This window comes from Centruroides sculpturatus, unplaced genomic scaffold (assembly GCF_000671375.1).
Source record: "Centruroides sculpturatus isolate CEXI.00-Female unplaced genomic scaffold, Cexi_2.0 scaffold848, whole genome shotgun sequence".
NCBI classification, from domain to species: Eukaryota; Metazoa; Arthropoda; class Arachnida; order Scorpiones; family Buthidae; genus Centruroides; species Centruroides sculpturatus.
This window is the reverse complement of record NW_019385079.1, coordinates 132174-150838: the sequence shown is the minus strand read 5'-3', so window position 1 is coordinate 150838 and position 18665 is coordinate 132174. Positions and strand designations below refer to the sequence as shown.

Genomic DNA, 18665 nt, shown 5'->3' with positions numbered 1-18665 from the left:
AAAACACTACGTATTATATTTTAAATCTTCGCTAAAGAGGTTTGCGAAGAATCTTTTCTTGATTTTACTCACCAATTCGGTGCTTGCTTGCATTCTAGGATTTAAATTTATCTACGTAAAAAGAAGGAGTGGGGAAAGGAAGTGAAAGAAACAAACTTTTGAACTTTAACGATACAGAAGCCGTTAATGTGCAGATTACCTAGATACTCTGCAAATTACCTAGGTAATTTGAGAAATTGAACAATTTTCGCAGCTTTAACGGATCATCCTAGTTAATCTGCAGATTAGCTAGGTAATGTACACATTAACGGATTTCGAGCTTTAGCGGTAACAAATACATAAAAAAGGGATTAAATGTTTGTCCTTTACAAACATGACATAACTTCACAGCATGACCATCCTTCTTGTCATAATGGTTTTTATACCTGCCCTTGATCTGATATGTAGCCGTTTTGTTCTGCATTATCTGCTTAATTTGATAAAATATAATAAATAAATGGTCTCATATATACTGCACATACATATTTACTTAAACATATAACATCTTGCTCAAATTTGACATCAAACTAGAGTTTAAGCTTTTTTATTTATTGATCTTTGATACATTTTTGAATCAAATGACTTCATTTATTCTTATTTGTAGGGGGAAAAAATCAAAAAATACTAAAAATTTTCAAGAAAACAAGAGTTTTATCCAGAATAACACTCCTAATTTCTTGAACATTTTTATCATTTTTCTATGAATATCTTATATTTATCTTAGTATCATATTTAATTAAACAGTTTATTTTACTTAGCTGTCATATTTATTTTAAATGATGTGATATTTGTTATGAATGTAAAAAACATATTGTTAATATTAACAATTCAATTATTCAATATGTTTACTATTTTGCCATTTGATTATTAATTTATGGTGAATACTATCTGGTTTTGCTGGCCAACTGTGGTTGGCAGATAGGTTTGTTGTCCAACAATGTTTGTGAAGAGAATGACCAGTAGGCAACATTATTCTCTTGCAACCAGTCATGTGATACAGCATTTCCAAACAAAACTGGCTGTTTCCATCAAATATCATTCAAGATGTTCATTGATTGGTTGTATGTGAAAACAACTCATGTTTTCCAGACTTTCAGAAAACCAATTTTGACCAACTTCCTTATCAGGCAACATGTTTTGTAACATCAAAATGGCCAACAGACCACATTGGGCAACAAAACTATGTAGTGCTTGCCACCAGTTAACAGAATGTTCGTAGTTAATCTATTTGATTATAAAAATTTTCATATTTAACATTAGCAATCTTAAATTAAATTAATTCATTGATTAATTAATTAATGATGAAAATCTTGGAGATTATGAATATTTGCTCTAAATTTCAAATTATCTTTTGTTTTTCACTTATGTGATATCTTAAAATATTCTTTAATTATTTGCATTTTTGTAACAATTTTTAAATTGCATAGAAAATTTTTTACTAGAAAATAAATTTATTCATATCTATTATTGAATTTTAAAATTATGGTTTTATCAATAATATTAGCTTATAGTCGATCTTACCCTTTTCACTGAGTGCAAGAATTAGGTCCCCTCCTCTTCTGAGACTAATTAGAAAATTTTTAGATATCTGCTTACCGCATCGAGGTAATGATAATTAAGACTCACTGCAACCACTAACTGGTGCATAAGTGATGAATAATAAATGTTTTCGTAACTCTTTCTGGGTTCTTCAGGTTTACTAAATTTGAAAAATAAACTGGATCTTCCAGAATAATTCATAAATATAAATTCAAACATAAAATCAAACATTAAAATGGAGTTTGAATAAAGTGAACTTATGCACATGTGCTCCCCATGTCAACTTTATATATGATGGAACACTAAATATTGTTGAGAATTTTTAGAAGGGTCTAAAAATATGTTTGATTTCCCACATAAATGCAAGAAAGGCATCTAAATATTACAGTAGAAGCCGAGTTCTTTGGGGTAATTCTTAACTCTCTCCCTCTTCCCTGCGGTGGGAATTTCAAAAAATCCCTTCTTAATGTGCATTCTCATGGCATACCCTATTAAAACGCAATCAAAAACACATCTAAAATAGTATAATAGAAACCAAGTTATGTTATTCACTGTAAGCCTTAATCCTGTCCCTCTCCCCATGGGGATAGTTTTGAAAAATCTCTTCTTAGGGTATGTCATAAGAAACCCCTTCTAAGAAGGGTTTCTCATGATGTACCCTAACTGTGTACCAACTTTCAACTCCTAACTGTTTGGGCTCTGCGCTTATTATTATTAACATTATCAACCCATCTCAATTATATTATAAGACTTGCTGAAATTTCTATTTAAATAGTTATTAATAATATATGATCAAAATTAAACATTATGAATTTATTGACGGTTGTGAAATTTAAAAAATTTGTTCAGTTGACAGTATATCATATCAGTTGTGCTTGAAAATTTAATTAATGTTCTTGTAATATTTTTTACATATATTGTTATCTTGATTTATATGGACTAATAAAACTTGAATGTATTCTTGTCTGATATAATAAAGCTACATTGGCATCACTGATAAGAAATAGGTGAATAGAGAGAGATTTTTTAAATGTTAAAAGAGAACATTAAGTACATTACCAGAAAAATTTGAAATCCTGAAGAAAAAAAATGAGATACCAAAACTGAACTTTTAACTGCTTGGGTCCTATTGTCTTAGAATTCAAGTATCTGAGCAGGGAATTTAAGCACTGTCTGCCTATGTTTAAAGATATTTATTGTTATTAATTTGCTCTGTTATTTAAATTGCAACATTTTCTTTTGTCTTATCATTGAGTATTATTTACTAAATTGTTTATCCTCATCATAACTTACCTTTGTGCAAATAAATTGTATTTAAAAGTGGATGTAGGGTTATTTGCTGGTTTTAAAATGCAAGTAAGAACTCATCAGCTTTTCCTTTATCCAGAGTCACTAAGAATATTTTTATAAAACAAAAAAAATCCTTTTTGTGCCATAGACACATTAATTTGTCATTGCAATTTTTTTTAAAGCAGCCATAGACATCTATATACATACATTTACCTTTAGTTCTCCAACATTAATTTTTTGTATATTCAGTTCATGCTTTAATTGAATGCTTCTATTTGAATTTGTATTTTGAAAGCTGATAATTTTCTGGTATCCCTATTTGTATAATGATGTCATTTCAAAGAACTTTGACAGTTAGATACATGACATGATAATTGTCATCTTAATAAACTAAAAACTTTTTTCACTTCTATAAAGTAAATTTTGACAACTATCAATAATTATTATATATTTAAAAAAAATAATAGCTTAGTTTAATTGTGCAATATTTCATTTTGTTTGCACACATTTTCTTCCATTTTCCTAATGAAATCAAAACTAAATATGATATCATTAAAGTTTTGGTTTATTTTTAAACTTTATAATTCTTTGGCCCTTGTACCACAAATCCAACCAACCAAGCCAAACTCCATAGTATAGAAATTTTGTTTTATATTAAGGTTGCATTATTATATTTTGAAGACAATAGTTTCAAATTACTATCATTGAATATTATTGATCTTATGTTGGACCTTTGCATGTTTGTAGTTTTTTGTCATCTTTCTCAAATTCTTAAATATAAATTGAAGAAATTTAAAACTATTGAGATATCTGTTCTATCTGTTTTGGCAGTTGTAACATATTTTTCAGAGTTCTAAAACTTCATAAATATACTATATAACTTCTATGCATCACTGTAGAAAACTAGAATTAAAGAAAATGATATAATATTCAAAAGGTTTACAATAAATAAAGCACATGTTAGAACTTTTTGTCTTTTGAAATATGCATAATGGAGATCAGTTGAAGAATGCTTTTTAGTCATAATTTGTACAAATTGAATATAGCATAGAGCTTTTATAATGTACTATACGTAATGTGTATGCATAGTTTTTAAATATGATTTATTTATTATGCTTAAAATATATTTGAGTTTTGAGTGTATTTGTTATTAGCCTATAACTCACTCATTTCTCTAGTGACAGATGGAAGCATTTTCTTATTCTCATCTTGTAAAACTTAAACCAAGAATTCACTCTTCAAATGTTTGATCCATTCTATCCCTAGGCTTTGAATTTGTTCACTGTGGTTTCTATAATTTCTGCATAGATATGCTTAAACTTTCATTAATTTACTTTAAGAGGAATAGTTCTCTGGTTTACTGCTTAAAACTGATATCTATGCAAAACTAAATGAAATAACATTAAAAATTATATTCTTTGAAATCTTTTACAATACCTATGGCCACTAAGTTGCCTGTTTCTTGTTGGTCATGATAAGAACATTGTCTTATTTATTTGTTGAAACTGTGTCTTCTTCTTGTTTCTTCTAATTCTATGTCACAATTTGGTGCATTTATCGGCACTTGGCAAATAATTTCATCATCCACTTTTAATTCATACAGATACGCGTTTTGGGCTTTCACCCCTCTTCAGTCTGTTACAGCGATAGGTTGTGACTTGTGTATACAGTATCAGTCAGGCACCTTCTGTACATCCCACACTCCCCTCCCCTCTTCTCCCGACTTGACAGCCTCCCCTGCATGTCTCGTAACTTGTAACATGTCACTTCCCCTAGTGTTGCACACGGCCTTGCCTGCGACTGTATAAACATTCTATTTTAATAATTGTAGCCAGTTTTTATGAATGTCAATGCTTAGGTTCTTGTTAATATTATTTTTGACTGTAGTAATTAAATATTAACAAGAACCTAAACATTGACATTCATAAAAACTGGCTACAATTATTAAAATAGAATGTTTATACAGTCGCAGGCAAGGCTGTGTGCAACATTCGGGGAAGTGACACGTTACGAGGCATGCGGGGGAGGCCGTCAAGTCGGGGGGAGGGGAGTGGGAAGTACAGAAGGTGCCTAACAGATACTCTGTATACACAAGTCACAACCTATCGATGTAACAGACTGAAGAGGGGCGAAAGCCCGAAATGCATATCTGTATGAATTAAAAGTGGATGATGAAATTATTTGCCAAGTGTCGATAAATGCACCAAGTTGTGACATAGAATTAGAAGAAACAAGAAGAACATTGTCTGTAGTGTTGACATCCTTTTGACAGTACTACATACACTACACTAGATAGTACACTATATCAAGCTGCCACTAGTAATCTTTATTATTCACAAAATTACAGAATAATTTTTTATAAATATTTTTATTTTGGTATGTTAAAAATTATCTTTAATATAGTTATCACTATTTTTGTATAGGTTATGTAAAAGTATTGCATTCTTAACTTTGCATACAGGGAGACATGCTGAGGCTTTAACCAAAGTGCTTCGGATGGCTCCATTAGGATCTAAAGATAGTGTTGTCAGGGTAAGTTTTTATATTATATTTTGAAATAACAATATTGACTCATATAAAAAAAAAGAAAAAACTATTGTATTTATACAGATATTAACATCCAAATCTCAAATTAAAGCCAAACTTACTAAAATTGCTGAATTATATCAGGTTATATTACTATATCTAATAAGTTCTGAAAGTAAGGATCAGATGAAGGTCTGGATAGTGACAATGTGACCGCACAATAACGGAAGTTGAGGGTTCAAGTCCCACTTTGGGCTGTTTTTTTTTTTTCTTCCAGAACTTTCTAAATTAATTATAAAATGTTAATTTAATTATAATTAAATTTATCAAGAGATGGTGCCTAAGGCCTGCCTTTAATGCCTGCCTCTAATGCCAAATTACTTAGCATTTAATTAATAATAGTAATAAAGCCTGCTATAATTCAGCAATTGTTTGGATTTGACTATTATATTTAATTAAATTTTATTATGCTACAGGATGCTGCTTTAACTAGAGTCCTGCAAGTATTGCTGTCTGTCAGAACAAGTGATATTGAAGCAATAGTTAGCATTCTGGATCCATCATTAATGGATACTCTTATGAAATATATTTATAGAGGTTTTGAATATCCTATTGAAGGAAGCAGTGGCTTACTATTAGCTTGGCATGAAAAGGTAAAACTTAAATTTTTTAAAACAGGAAAATTTATTATTTTAAAAGTTCATTACTAAGTAATGTGTGTAAATTGTTTAATATATAATTACAAACAAATTACAACAAAAAAAATTTTTTAATGGAGAAAAATTTAACAAAAATACAAAAAGCCAGAAGTTTTAAGAATTCCAATTATTAAATTTTTGAAGTCCAAGACAGTACTATTTTTTCATCTTTTCATGAAGTTCGTTTACTATGTGATGTATGTTGTTAAAAAATGGTGTGGTGTATTTATAGATGTTTCTCTAACAGAAAAGTGGATATTTGCATTTTTCTAAAATTAGGCAAAACTACTTTTCTGGTTTGTGTATTTTGGCAAAAGCAAAAATTCTTGGAGTAACTGGAGCAGATGTAACACTGGAAATACTTTGGCAAGCAGCAATTATTTTTTTTAAATCTTGCCTAAACCTTGAATATAGTCAATGCAAGCAATGGAACATTCTGTTACTTCTTTCTCATATTATTGAATTACTAAGACTCATTTTCAAGGAATGCTAAATAGAACATTACTATGGAGATAAGTGTGCAGAAACATAAACATGTAAGTTTTTAAGATAATAATTGTTGCTGCTGTGACTATAGCAGTTGTTTGCTTGTTTCTATACTCAACATTTTTATAATGGTAGTAATCTATTTCGCATCTCTGAAGATGAATTGTAGCAATACAAAAGCACTAGAATTCTAATGCTTTTGAATGTTTCTGAAATTTTTTGTACTTTAAATTTCCTTTCTTTGTTGTTTTAAAATTGTTTGTTCATATTTGAAATGTTATTGATAAAGATAGTTGAAATTAGTAAATATTTAATGTGAGGGTGATTCAAAAAGTAAGGGCAAATTGTATTTTATCAAGATATATAGATCTAAGTAAGATATCATTTTTCTATATAGTCATTATCTTTTGCAATATCTTTCTACAAGCTTCTCAATTCAGTAGAAAAAGAATTTTTGATTGCCAATTGCACTAGTTCCTTGACTTCATTGACACCATTGCTGTGAAATCTTTGTCCTTTATTGCAATACTCCTTTAAGGTTGCCAAACATGAGAGACAGAATTTCACTCTGTTTATCATTCTGAAGGAGAAATAGCTTTTCATTTTTTATCATGGTAACATGTAAAGAAAACTCTGCAGCCAGTTCAACTTTGTTCATCAGTCAACTATCTCAGCATTCATCTGGAGCACAATATTTCAGATTGTCATGGATGATGCCTTGTGCTAATGTTATAATATAATGTTTATGTTCAATTTAGTGGCAACAGTGTCCACTGAAATCTACCTATTTTCACAAGTAAATGCTTCCACACAAGCAATGTTACTGTCACCAATGGCTATGGAAGGGTACCTTCTGAAATCTTTATATCCCACTAGTACACTTTCTTCGCATTCATATAACTTCCACTATACTATTGAATCATTTTTCTGTGAATCTTTCCCAGTTTCAGTCCTGGTTACAAAAATCTTATGACAGAACACTGCTCTTCTTCAGTACAATTTTCTAGTGTTTGGCCATGATTCTTGTACACTAACAGGCTTTTAAACGTGCAACAATGATAACACAATCAGAAGCTGCCCTATAGATGTCTAAATGCTGTAGTAATTTCATGAAGTTACATCTAATATTATCACTTACTGAATTATCCTCATAAATTCATTTCAAGTTTGGAATTTATTCTTTTGTTGTTGTTTATAATAATGAATTTTTTTTAAATTCTACTTTTATAAAAAGATTTGTTTTAGCTGTTGATTTAACTTCAAACAGTATTCTCATCAAGAAAACTGTTAAACAAATTCATCTAAATTAAGTTTGTCAGTTTAGAACTTTACTTTCAAATAAATAATTTTGCTTACTTCTGAACTGTTTGCAACAGATATTTGGGATGAAATGCTCAGAGATAATAAACAACATTCAGAAGAATATTATCTTGAATAAAAGAATTTGTCAATCTTTGTAATGGACAGTAAATTGGAGAAAGCTTAGAGATGAATTCATTTTTAACTGTTGATGATTTGCACTTACTAGTTATGGATAATAATTATTTTATTGGAATTCAGATTAGAAATGTATTCTGTTTCTTCTTTCTTAATTTGTAAACCAAGTGATTTTGGTACAGATATTCTGTTATGAATTTCAATTGTCTAGAACTGCAGCAACCTAAGTAACTAAGCTAACAAGCAACTGTATTAAAGAGAGAATAATAAAAAAATATGTCAAATGCTAGCATTTGATACATTTTTTATTATTCTCTCTTTAATATAAGTGCATTTTGAATCACACTGTTTTAGTGATTCTCTTCAGTATTACATTTAAAAATTAACACAATACTTTTTAAAAATAAAAATAAATACAATTCATGTTATTACAAAGCAAAAACATGATTTCTCACAGTTACTTGTATAACTGATGCATTCTCAAGTGATGTTTAAACAAGTTCACATTCATCCTATTAGTGGAATAAGTCTGTAGTGGAATTTTGAAATTTGGAGCACAAAAACAATATAAAGGAATGGAAATAAATTCATTCTGGTATGATGTTATACATAGTATACCACAGAGATGATCAATGAACCAGTGATAGCTTGTCATTTGTCTTGATAGTGTTTTACTGGAAAGCTCTTCATACTGAAAGTTTATTTCATGGGAATGGTGGGACATATAGTAATGTAAGTGTTTTTAAAAGTAGTTATTGTTGCATGTAAAAGTGTTTTTTAAAAGTTTTCATCAAACTTTCTAAATATATAGTAATGTAGCCATCACCAGCAGTTAAATGTTAATACTGTTGAAAATTTTTGTGGATATGTTAGATATATGTCTGCTTGTAACTAATTAAATACATTATATGTCTGCTTGTAGCCATATAATGTATTTAGTTAGATTTTAATTTTTATTGTTGTAAGTAAAAGTGCTCTTAGGATTTATCATTGACTTTTAGATGTCATTTTATAACTCCCTCACTCCCTTCCAATGTGGATGTCATTTATGGACAACCTCTTATGATCCATGGCTTTGCTTTACACAACAAATTCAAGAAAATTGCTCATAGAAAAACTAAAACTGAATAAAACTAATTGATCAGAAAATGAAACAAAAACTAAACATAATTTGAAAAGCATACCCAAAAATATTAAAAAATGAATCTTATATTATTTTTGTATTTATTTTTTGCCAATAAACTAAATAAAACAATGACTGTGACAAAATAATTAAAATGATGATTGTGATGAAATAAATCAGTGACTAAAAAATCCATAATCATGGACAGACAATAGTCTACAGCAGGGGTGAGCAACCTTTTTAATCAACAGGCCAATTTAAATTTTAAAATTTTTTGGCGGGCCGCACATAAAGTAACACTTATTAATAATTTACAAAACTTTATTTATAATAAACATTAGAATAAAAAAATATAAAATTTAAAAAAAGTAAAGATTTCATATACAAATTTTAATGCAAAATAAAAACAAACAAGAAAAGAACAGAAAAACGAATTTACTTGAAATTTTTAATGAGAAATTTGGCACTGTTTTTTCGATACAAGCTGATCAATATCAGCCGGAATTGATGAGGTAGCTACACGTACGCAGCTTTCTAATCGTGCATCACTCAGTCTTGATCGGTGGTCATTTTTGATTAATTTCATGGTTGAAAATAATTGTTCGCAAACATACGTACTTCCGAACAGAGACATCATTTGCTTTGCATTTTTCGTCAAAAGCGGAAATTTCTCAGGGCTCACATAAGATTTATAAAAATTTTCGATGTTTACTGAGAAAAATACATTTTTTAAATCGGTATTATTCTGCATGTCAATCACTTCCATTTGAAAGTCTTCGGGAACTGTATCCACATCGATATTAAATGGCGAGGAAAACATTTTCATGGAAACCGCTGTCTTCTCAGCTTTGAACATTTGGAATCGTAATTGAAATTCGTTGATTAAAATGTCTATATATTGTGCGTATTTTTGAGAAGTAGTAACGTTTTCTTTTTCTAAATGTGGAAAGTGAGACACATTATTCTGCAAAAGATGCTGTTTCCACAATTTTAATTTGCGCTCAAAGCCCTGAATTTTATCATACAAATTGTGAATAAACTGTCCTTTGCCTTGAAGTTCCACATTAAGATCATTGAGATGCTGAGTCATGTCGATAAGAAACCCAAAATCGCACATCCATTCTTTATTACCAAAATGAGGAAAGGCATATCCCTTCATATCCAAGAACAATTGTATTTCGCTTTTTAAGTTGTATACTCTTTTTAGCATTGCACCTCTACTAAGCCAACGTACTTCGGTATTAAAAACCACGTCGCCATATTCAGTTTCTAAATCTTTCAGGAATTCTTTAAATTCACGGTGATTTAACGCGCGCGACTTTATAAAATTGATTAGTTTAATTATTGGTACTGTGACATTTGGCAAACTCAATCTTTTCGCACACAAATTTTCCTGGTGAATTATGCAGTGGTTAACGAATATTTCCCTTCCTGTGACCTTCTTAATGTCTTGAAATAGCCTTCCCGATACTCCTACCTCCATGCTTGACATTGCTCGTGCTCCATCTGTCGATATACCAATAATCTTTTCTAATGAAATTGAAAAATTTTCCAACACAGACTTTAGTTCATCGTACAGGTCTTTGCCGGTTGTAGTCCCTTGCATTGGAATCAGTGAACACAATTCTTCGGTAATATTAAATTTGGTGTCAATACCACGTAAAAATATAGCCAGTTGTGCTGTATCGCTAATATCGCAACTCTCATCAAGTGCCAAAGAACAGTATTCGAATTTTGCAATGCGTTCACGAAGCGTTGTTGCTATGTTCTCGGACAAGTCTTCAATTCTCCTTGCAATGGTGAATCTTGATAAACTAATGTTTGAAATAATATTTATTTTATCAGGAAATGCTATTTCTGCAACAGCAGTCAGACATTCTTTTATCATCTCTCCATCCGCAAAGGGTTTCATTTTTTTTGCCAGTATTTGACTGACAACAAAACTAGCCTTTACTGCCGTATTTGATAAAATAGCTTGATTTTTAAAAATAGCCTGTTGTTTTCCCAAGTTTTTCTCCATTTGATTAAACTTATCTATCCGGAGTTGTCCTGTTAAGTTTTTATATTGTTGTTCATGTTTTGTATCGTAATGCCTTTTTATGTTATATTCTTTTAATGTCGACACAGTCTCTGAGCATATTAAGCATACAGCTTTATCTTCGACGAAAGTGAAAAAATAATCAAATTTCCACTTTTCTTGGAAATGCCTGTGCTCATCCGCAACCTTCCGTTTTTTTGTTTGCTTTTCCGACATGCTATTATGGATTAAAAATTTGAAAGTTAAAAAAATTTGTAGGAAAACTTAATTTTGAATAAAAAAAACTCTAATATTACCTTTTTGACAATAATATTGCACTCACGCCTTTCAAGAAACACAAGAATTGCTAAAATTGCTAGTTAACAGCTTACCAGTCTGACTGATTGTGTGACAGAAGCAAACACAAACAAGCACAGACGCGGCGCGTTCGTATTGCATGTTTGAACAAGTCGCCGACAAGTGAGTAACTCGTCACAAAAAATTGTTTCGGTTTAGTATGTACTACCATTTTATTATAATTAATTTTATAACAATATATTGATGGGAGAAAGTCGATAAAATAAATTCAATTTTAAAAATGCTTGGCGGGCCGCATAAACATGTTTAACGTGCCGCAAGCGGCCCGCGGGCCGCGTGTTGCTCATCCCTGGTCTACAGGACCTGAAAAATAGTTTGTTATAATTTTAGTCCATTACAGTGAATGAGTTTTCTTATAATTTTCCTATACTTTTGACCAGACTTACATCAGTCGTCTATAATAACACAAGGTCTATTATATTAGGATCCATAATATCAAACTTTTATTGTAATATTTCTTTTAAATAATAATTTTTAGCTTTGAAGTTGAGTTAGAGTAACTCAAGAAAAATTCAGCCAAAAAAATTATTTTTCAATGAAATGTAAATTGAAATTTTATTATATAAAACATTATTTAAGTGTAAATATGTTTTATTTACTTACTTTAAGGTTTTTGCCATTGGAGGAGTAGGCTGCATAATGAGAGTCCTCACCGATAGGAAGAGAGTTTGACGACAAGAAAAATTTCTTGTAAGCAGTCCTACAGCATTTGCTGAATATTTGCCATTGGACTGATTACGATTTTGAATAACACGGACTGCAATAAATTTTATTTCGGCCTTTGTATATCAAAATTTCTAAAATTATAATTTCAGAAACACCTCATTAAACAATTCTTGTCATTTGTATACAAGAAAAATATTACAGTTGAAAATCAATCTAAAATTTAATATTATAAAAATTTTTCTAATTGAAAAATTATTTTTGTTTATACAGTATTGTAGAGAAGCAGTGATGCAATGTGTACATAACTTAAAGCAAGAATGAAAACAAAGTGTAGCTATTCTTGCTGATTTATGTCCTGTCAGTCAATTTTTCAAAGAATAATATCCTTGTAAATGGTATTATTTTTGCTATAGTAGAACTAAAAATTCAAATACTTTTTTAATTTTTGGTCTTTATATTGCTTAGAATTTTTTCATAAGTTAATGTATAGTAACATAAATAAAATTTATAGAAATTTATGCTTTTCAAAGTAGAAAGTTGCTTAAAATTATTTTCAAAATTGATTTTAAGCAATTTTTATATCAGAAATTCATAAATTTGGTAATTTGGAGTAAATATAGTAAAATGTAAATTATTCTTTTTAATATACAAAATCACATCTGTTAACATGAACTAATTATAACAATTTTATAAATAATTTAATTGATAGACAGGACAGTTTATGTTAAATATGACTAGAAAATACTGTGAAAAAATGATATTTTGCAAATCACATTGTTGAAAGTTAAAAATATTTTAACTTTTATGCAGATACATAAAGATTATATTTGCAGATGTTTAAATTATTTAACAAGTTTTTAATGTTTGCTTCACCATTCTGAGTAGAAATGCAATAGTATGACAATCAGCAGTATTATAGCATAATGTTTAGGTGGTTGGTCCAAAGTATTGAGACTAGCAGTACTTGCTAAGTTAAAAGTACAATATTAAGTATTGACGAAACATTTTAGAGGGATTGTTGCAATAAAAATAACGTGTTTGTTTGAGAAAAGTATATTTCATCTATCATTATTACATCACATTGATAGTTAATTGTTAGCTTATATATCATCACACTCTGTTTCGGAGACACTAATGTTATATTTGAAACAAAGGCGTCCCTCCAAATTTATCTTGTTGATGACATATTGATCCTCTAGATATTAGTGAATAACAACTGAATGAAATCAAAAGACGGAAATTATTTTATACATTTAATTTTTTGTAAGTTTTGTTGGCAAATTTTTCAGAGAATCTTATTTTGTGTGCAATTTTTTTCTAATTGATATAATCTTATTGTGGAAGTTAGTATAGAATGATTCATTCTTGATCGTGAATTATATTATATTTAAATTTGTTTTATAAGTAATTTAATTATATGGAATGCTTTGATTTGGTATTTTTAGTTGTTTCAGCTCTATTTATTAATTTTTTATCATCAGTCTCATATTTATTTATTAAACATAATTTTCATGCCTATTTTTTGTGTTATTGTGTAGAGAGTATGTTACTCAGGTCCACTAAGCTGGTCACAATTTATAGGTGTAACTTACATACCTTAATTGTTGTATGTAAAAAAAAGTGTTAAAATCTGTGTTTAAAACCTAATTTTTTAATGGTATCACATAAATTTATGATTCAGTGAACAGTCTCATTATTCAATCGTTAATGGCTTGTTTCATTTGTATAGCATTTATTGGCATTCTTTCAATTGAAGTAACAAAATGACTTTGCTTAAAAAATGGACTTTCAGCACCAAGTTCTGTGAGTTATGTAGCAATGATATACAATTACAAATAAACTTTAAATCTTGAATTTGAAAGAAATTGTTAAATTTTGTATTTGATTTTAATTTAAAAATAAATGAAACAAGCTACCAGTACTATTTATAATTAATATGAATAATTAACTGCTTAATATTTTGTTTTATGGCAATGAAAGTCTTTCAGACCAGCCTAAATAAAATGGCAGCTATTAAAAAATATATATATTTAAAAATAACATTGCTCATGGATCCTGTAGTTTTAACTAGTCATATTTATTGTAAATAAGTCAAAACTATAACAATTATAAAATCAGAATAACTCTAGTCTCTAGTTTATTCTGCAGTGTATTGCAATTGGAAAAATAAGTTTGTTACTTCACTTGGAGTAAAATATCATTTGTTAATGAACTGGAAATTCACATTTACATAAAAAAAAAAAAAATTGAATATTGGAAATAAAAAAAGAAATTACATTTTATGAGCTTGTTGCCTGCATAGGGATTTTAATGAAAATCAAATTTGCTCATTGTTATTAAATATCCCTATGTATTGTATATACAAAAGTTCTGGTGTTTAACACACTGTACAATTCAGAATTGTTTCTGTAGACAAATATAATTTTCTGGAAAATAAAGATTTAAAAAAATTTATAAATGGTTTATTTCTTATGTATATTATATATTTTTAGTTAAACCTTAGTAATGATTTCACTTGAATAAAATTTTCTTGTTTCTTTAAGACTAATTTTTTTGTCTTCCTAATGAGTTGGGTTCTAGCACTGGAATCATCCATAAGTAATTAGTAGACAGCAGATCTATAGGCCCTTAAAAGTGGCATTTTAGGCACTTAAAATAAGCTCTTAAATTGCGTCGTTTAGGCTTTATAAACAAAAAATAGGCGGTCAAAATTCGCACAATGAACAATTAATGTACCTATCAGGACGATGAATTTTATTTAACATACGTGTTCCAAACAAAAATGTACGTATTCAGAATGATGCAAACACAAAAGTAGACAAACAATTATCTTTGCATTTTTTATTTGCTGTTTCCCATAGTTAGCTTCATAATATATTACAAGTACTTTTTCCAAATTTTCAATAGAGAAGTTGCAACGTTTGTCACAGAATTAATTTACAGTATATGCAGAGAAAGAACATATAATCCGTTATCTACTGAAGATAACAGGCAATATTTCAACCTTGGAAGAAGAACTGGGAATTCACTTTCAGTTTTGCTCTTCTTTCCTGCCAAAATATCAGCCACAATAAACAAACACTTTAATCCGAGTCTCTTTTGAAGCACTGCTTTCAACTCTTTCTTCACTTTTTTTTGCAGCAGTGCCTGATGCATTGTAAAGTTTCTGCTTTGCTCTGTTGAGGAGATCAATTTGTTCATATATAGGTTTCCCACTACTTTTGAGAGCGGTAATAGTATCTGCAATGAATGTGAAATAACACTCAATGTACTGTACATCGTACAGACTGAATAAAAGTATTGAGTAGGTTGACGCCTTAACCGCCTCGGCCATTTGACTGTATATCATCATCATCATCATCAAGGAAAGATAAAATGTCTCTAAGTTTAGGTTAGGTTTTCTTTTGCTCATCGCTTTTCTCAAGTTTGTTTTTTCACAGTGCGTTCGCAATTTATGACGCTGAAAGTTGATAAGCCTATCAGGGAGCTCTAAAAACATCTTTCAATATGCTGTAATGGAGATTGGTTTGATGGTGAGAAGAAAGATACAATTTGATTTTTGAGCAGGATTTAACCATGAATTTTTTGTGAGAAACTATCGAGAATCCTGAGTTTACAGCTTGAGTGGTATCCACCAACCAACCGAATGCAAGCTTCTAGCAGATTTTTGTAGAAATGAAGTCATTGGACAAAGATTTTCAATAGGCTAATTCTGTCCTTTCTTAGTTGTCTGTAAACTTTCTGCAGTTAAACTGAATTTACATTATGCAAATTTTTATTGCACTGTTACTTGCTTTTAAGTATTTGCATATAAACAACGCTAAAAGTATTTTTTCAAAGAAAACTAGTATGCAAGTAAAGTTAAGCAACTGTCTTCTTTTTTTGCACGCCAGAATTTGTGAAAGTCACAACAAACGATGATGGTTTGCGGGCGTCTTATATCTCGCTACTTATAGCAAAATCTGGAAAACCACATACTATCGGGGAACAATTAATTTTGCCAAACATTGATGAGGTTTTAAGAACTGTTCTACACAAACCTGCATATGATATAATCAAAAAAATTCCTTTGAGAAACAACGATGTATTGATGAAATGAGTTATGATATTGAAAGCTTCTTGTGTAATTATCTGCAAACATCCATTTCTCTGTACAACTGGACAAATCAACTTTACCTGGTAATGAAGCATTATTATTGGCATATGTTCGTTTTGTTATGGGCCAAGAAATCCATGAAGAACTGCTTTTTGGGAGAACTTTGACAACAGACACTAAAGGCGAATCAATATGTAATGTTTTGAGAGATTATTCATGGAAAAAGCGATTCCTTTATCAAATATCAGCAGCAGCAGATGGAGCACCAGCCATATTTGGGTGCTATTGTGGATTTATAAGCCATTTAAAACAAAATGTATCTGGGGTGTTTACAATACAGTACACTGTGTCATTCATCAACAACATTTAGTTGGTAAAAATCTGAGTGGTAGATAAAATCAATCTCTTCAATTTGTCATTAACGTAGTAAACAAAGTTTGAAGTAACGTGTTGAATACTAGGTTATTTGCGCAGCTGTGTGAAGAAAATGACGAGAACTTTCATCGATTGCTCCTTCTCACTGAAGTATGCTGGCTATCAAAAGGCTTATGTTTGATAAGATTTTTTTTTTTTTCACTTTTTGAGACAGTTTTAGTTTTTGGATAATAAAGATCCAATTTTAAAAGAAAATTTAAGTTGATACCAGACATTGCTTATTTAACAGATTTGTTCACTAATGTAACTGCAAGTTAATGAGATTAACTTGCAGTTACAAAGCGACAATCTAAATTTGATAAAAACAAAATCCATCATTTCAGCTTTTCTTATCAGAATTAAACTAATGAAGCAAAATATTGAACGACGCAAATTTTCCCAGTTCCCCAATTTGTCACAGATAAACTGCCAGGATGATGTTTCAACCTACATTCAACATTTAAATATGCTTCACACAGACTTTGGGTACGTTCGTAAAGTTGAACAAGTTAAACGCATCAGTAACGAATCGTTCAAAAAGTAGTAGTCTCACTCAGTGCGCATGCTCTGCAGCAATGACATTTTGAACGAAACTCTAACAAAGTTCACGAAGGAGTTAGTTCACTTCGTTAAGAAAATGGCATCTGATGATATTGATGTTTCTAAATCTTCTCGAGTGTTTAAACCATGAATTATAAGATGAAATGATAGAAATAACTGTCCACTCGAAGCAATCTAAGAAAAATATTTCGGATAAGGCTGCACTAGCAACATTCATATCTTATATTTTAGAAAAAGCCTTTAGTTATAAATGAATCGGTCAAAAAATCTAATGAAATAAGAATAACGATGACGTAATTCTCGTTTAACTCTTTCGACTTTACGAACATACCCTTTGAAACTAGGTTTGAAGATATTTTGACTCAGTGGCGTAGCTAGGGTTCTTCGGGCCCGGTGCCGGAACCAGATTTGTGGGCCCCTGTAAACAGACTAAAATAATTTTGTGTAGTAGTTTATATAATGTATAACTAGATTAAAGTTGAGTTGATATTTTCCTGTGTAATAGTGGCCCCATCAGCTCGAGCAGCCAAATGCCAAATTTTGCTTTTGTTCTGATTGCTGTGAAAAATTTTTTGGTTCTTTTTTTCCTATGATTTTGGGGCCCCCATGGACCTATCGCTTTACCAATCTTCTTACAAAAAAAAAGAAACAGATTAGAAATCACCGATCGAGATGATTTAAGGTTACAGCTCACTAAATTGAAGCCAAATATTGAAAATTTACTATTAAAGCATCAGGCTCATCCCTCCCATTAACTACACAAAAAATAAATGCTTTTATTTTATAATTTTAGTAGATTTTCATTTTGTGTCGTTTTAATTAATAAATGTATAAAAGTTAACGTGTGTTTTTTTAACTTTTTCACTCTACAATTAAACCTATCAAAGTAGTAACACTGTGTCAGCTGTCAAAAACACATTTGAAGTTGATGAATTTGTAACAATTCGATATTAGAAATGTGGGTGGGTCTACCCAAAACAGAAAACATTGGAATGTGGTCTATGAGACAAAAAAGTTTGGGGTCCTCTGGTTTACACTAAAAACATTATTTTTTTTAATTCTTATCTTAAGTTACAAATGCTTTCAGTTTCTTACAGCACCATCTATGGCAAGAAATGTAACTATTTTGGTACTAAATTTTTATTACACACAAAAAAAATGCTGCTTTTTTTCTAAGCATTTCTGTGAAAACTGCATCATCTTACTGTAAATAGTTTGAGAGTTATTAATTTTTTTTAAATTTCTGTGACTTTTCAATCACCCTGTACTTTAATTAATAGATAGGTTGAGGCCGAAGTTTTAAACACGAAAACGTGTACAGTACGTCGGACGTTCAGCGCCGCTTTCCTGTAAGCCTAGAATTTTGACAATGGTGTTTGGATAGTCAGTGGAATC

The 18665-nt window shown here is 30.1% G+C and overlaps 1 protein-coding gene and 1 pseudogene across 1 annotated transcript in view; both read left to right on the top strand.

The window, feature by feature from the left end:
• The window catches only part of LOC111634328 (actin-related protein 2/3 complex subunit 5-like protein), a 19804-nt gene extending 5313 nt beyond the window's left edge, over positions 1-14491 (top strand). Inside the window, exons 2-4 of the mRNA XM_023379085.1 lie at positions 5328-5400; positions 5871-6047; positions 12143-14491. Coding sequence (XP_023234853.1) covers positions 5328-5400; positions 5871-6047; positions 12143-12205 — 313 coding nt within the window. The 3' untranslated portion in view covers positions 12206-14491. The remainder of the gene's footprint in view (positions 1-5327; positions 5401-5870; positions 6048-12142) is intronic.
• Positions 13963-16665, top strand: LOC111634331 (annotated as a pseudogene).
• Positions 16666-18665: the final 2000 nt, after the last annotated feature.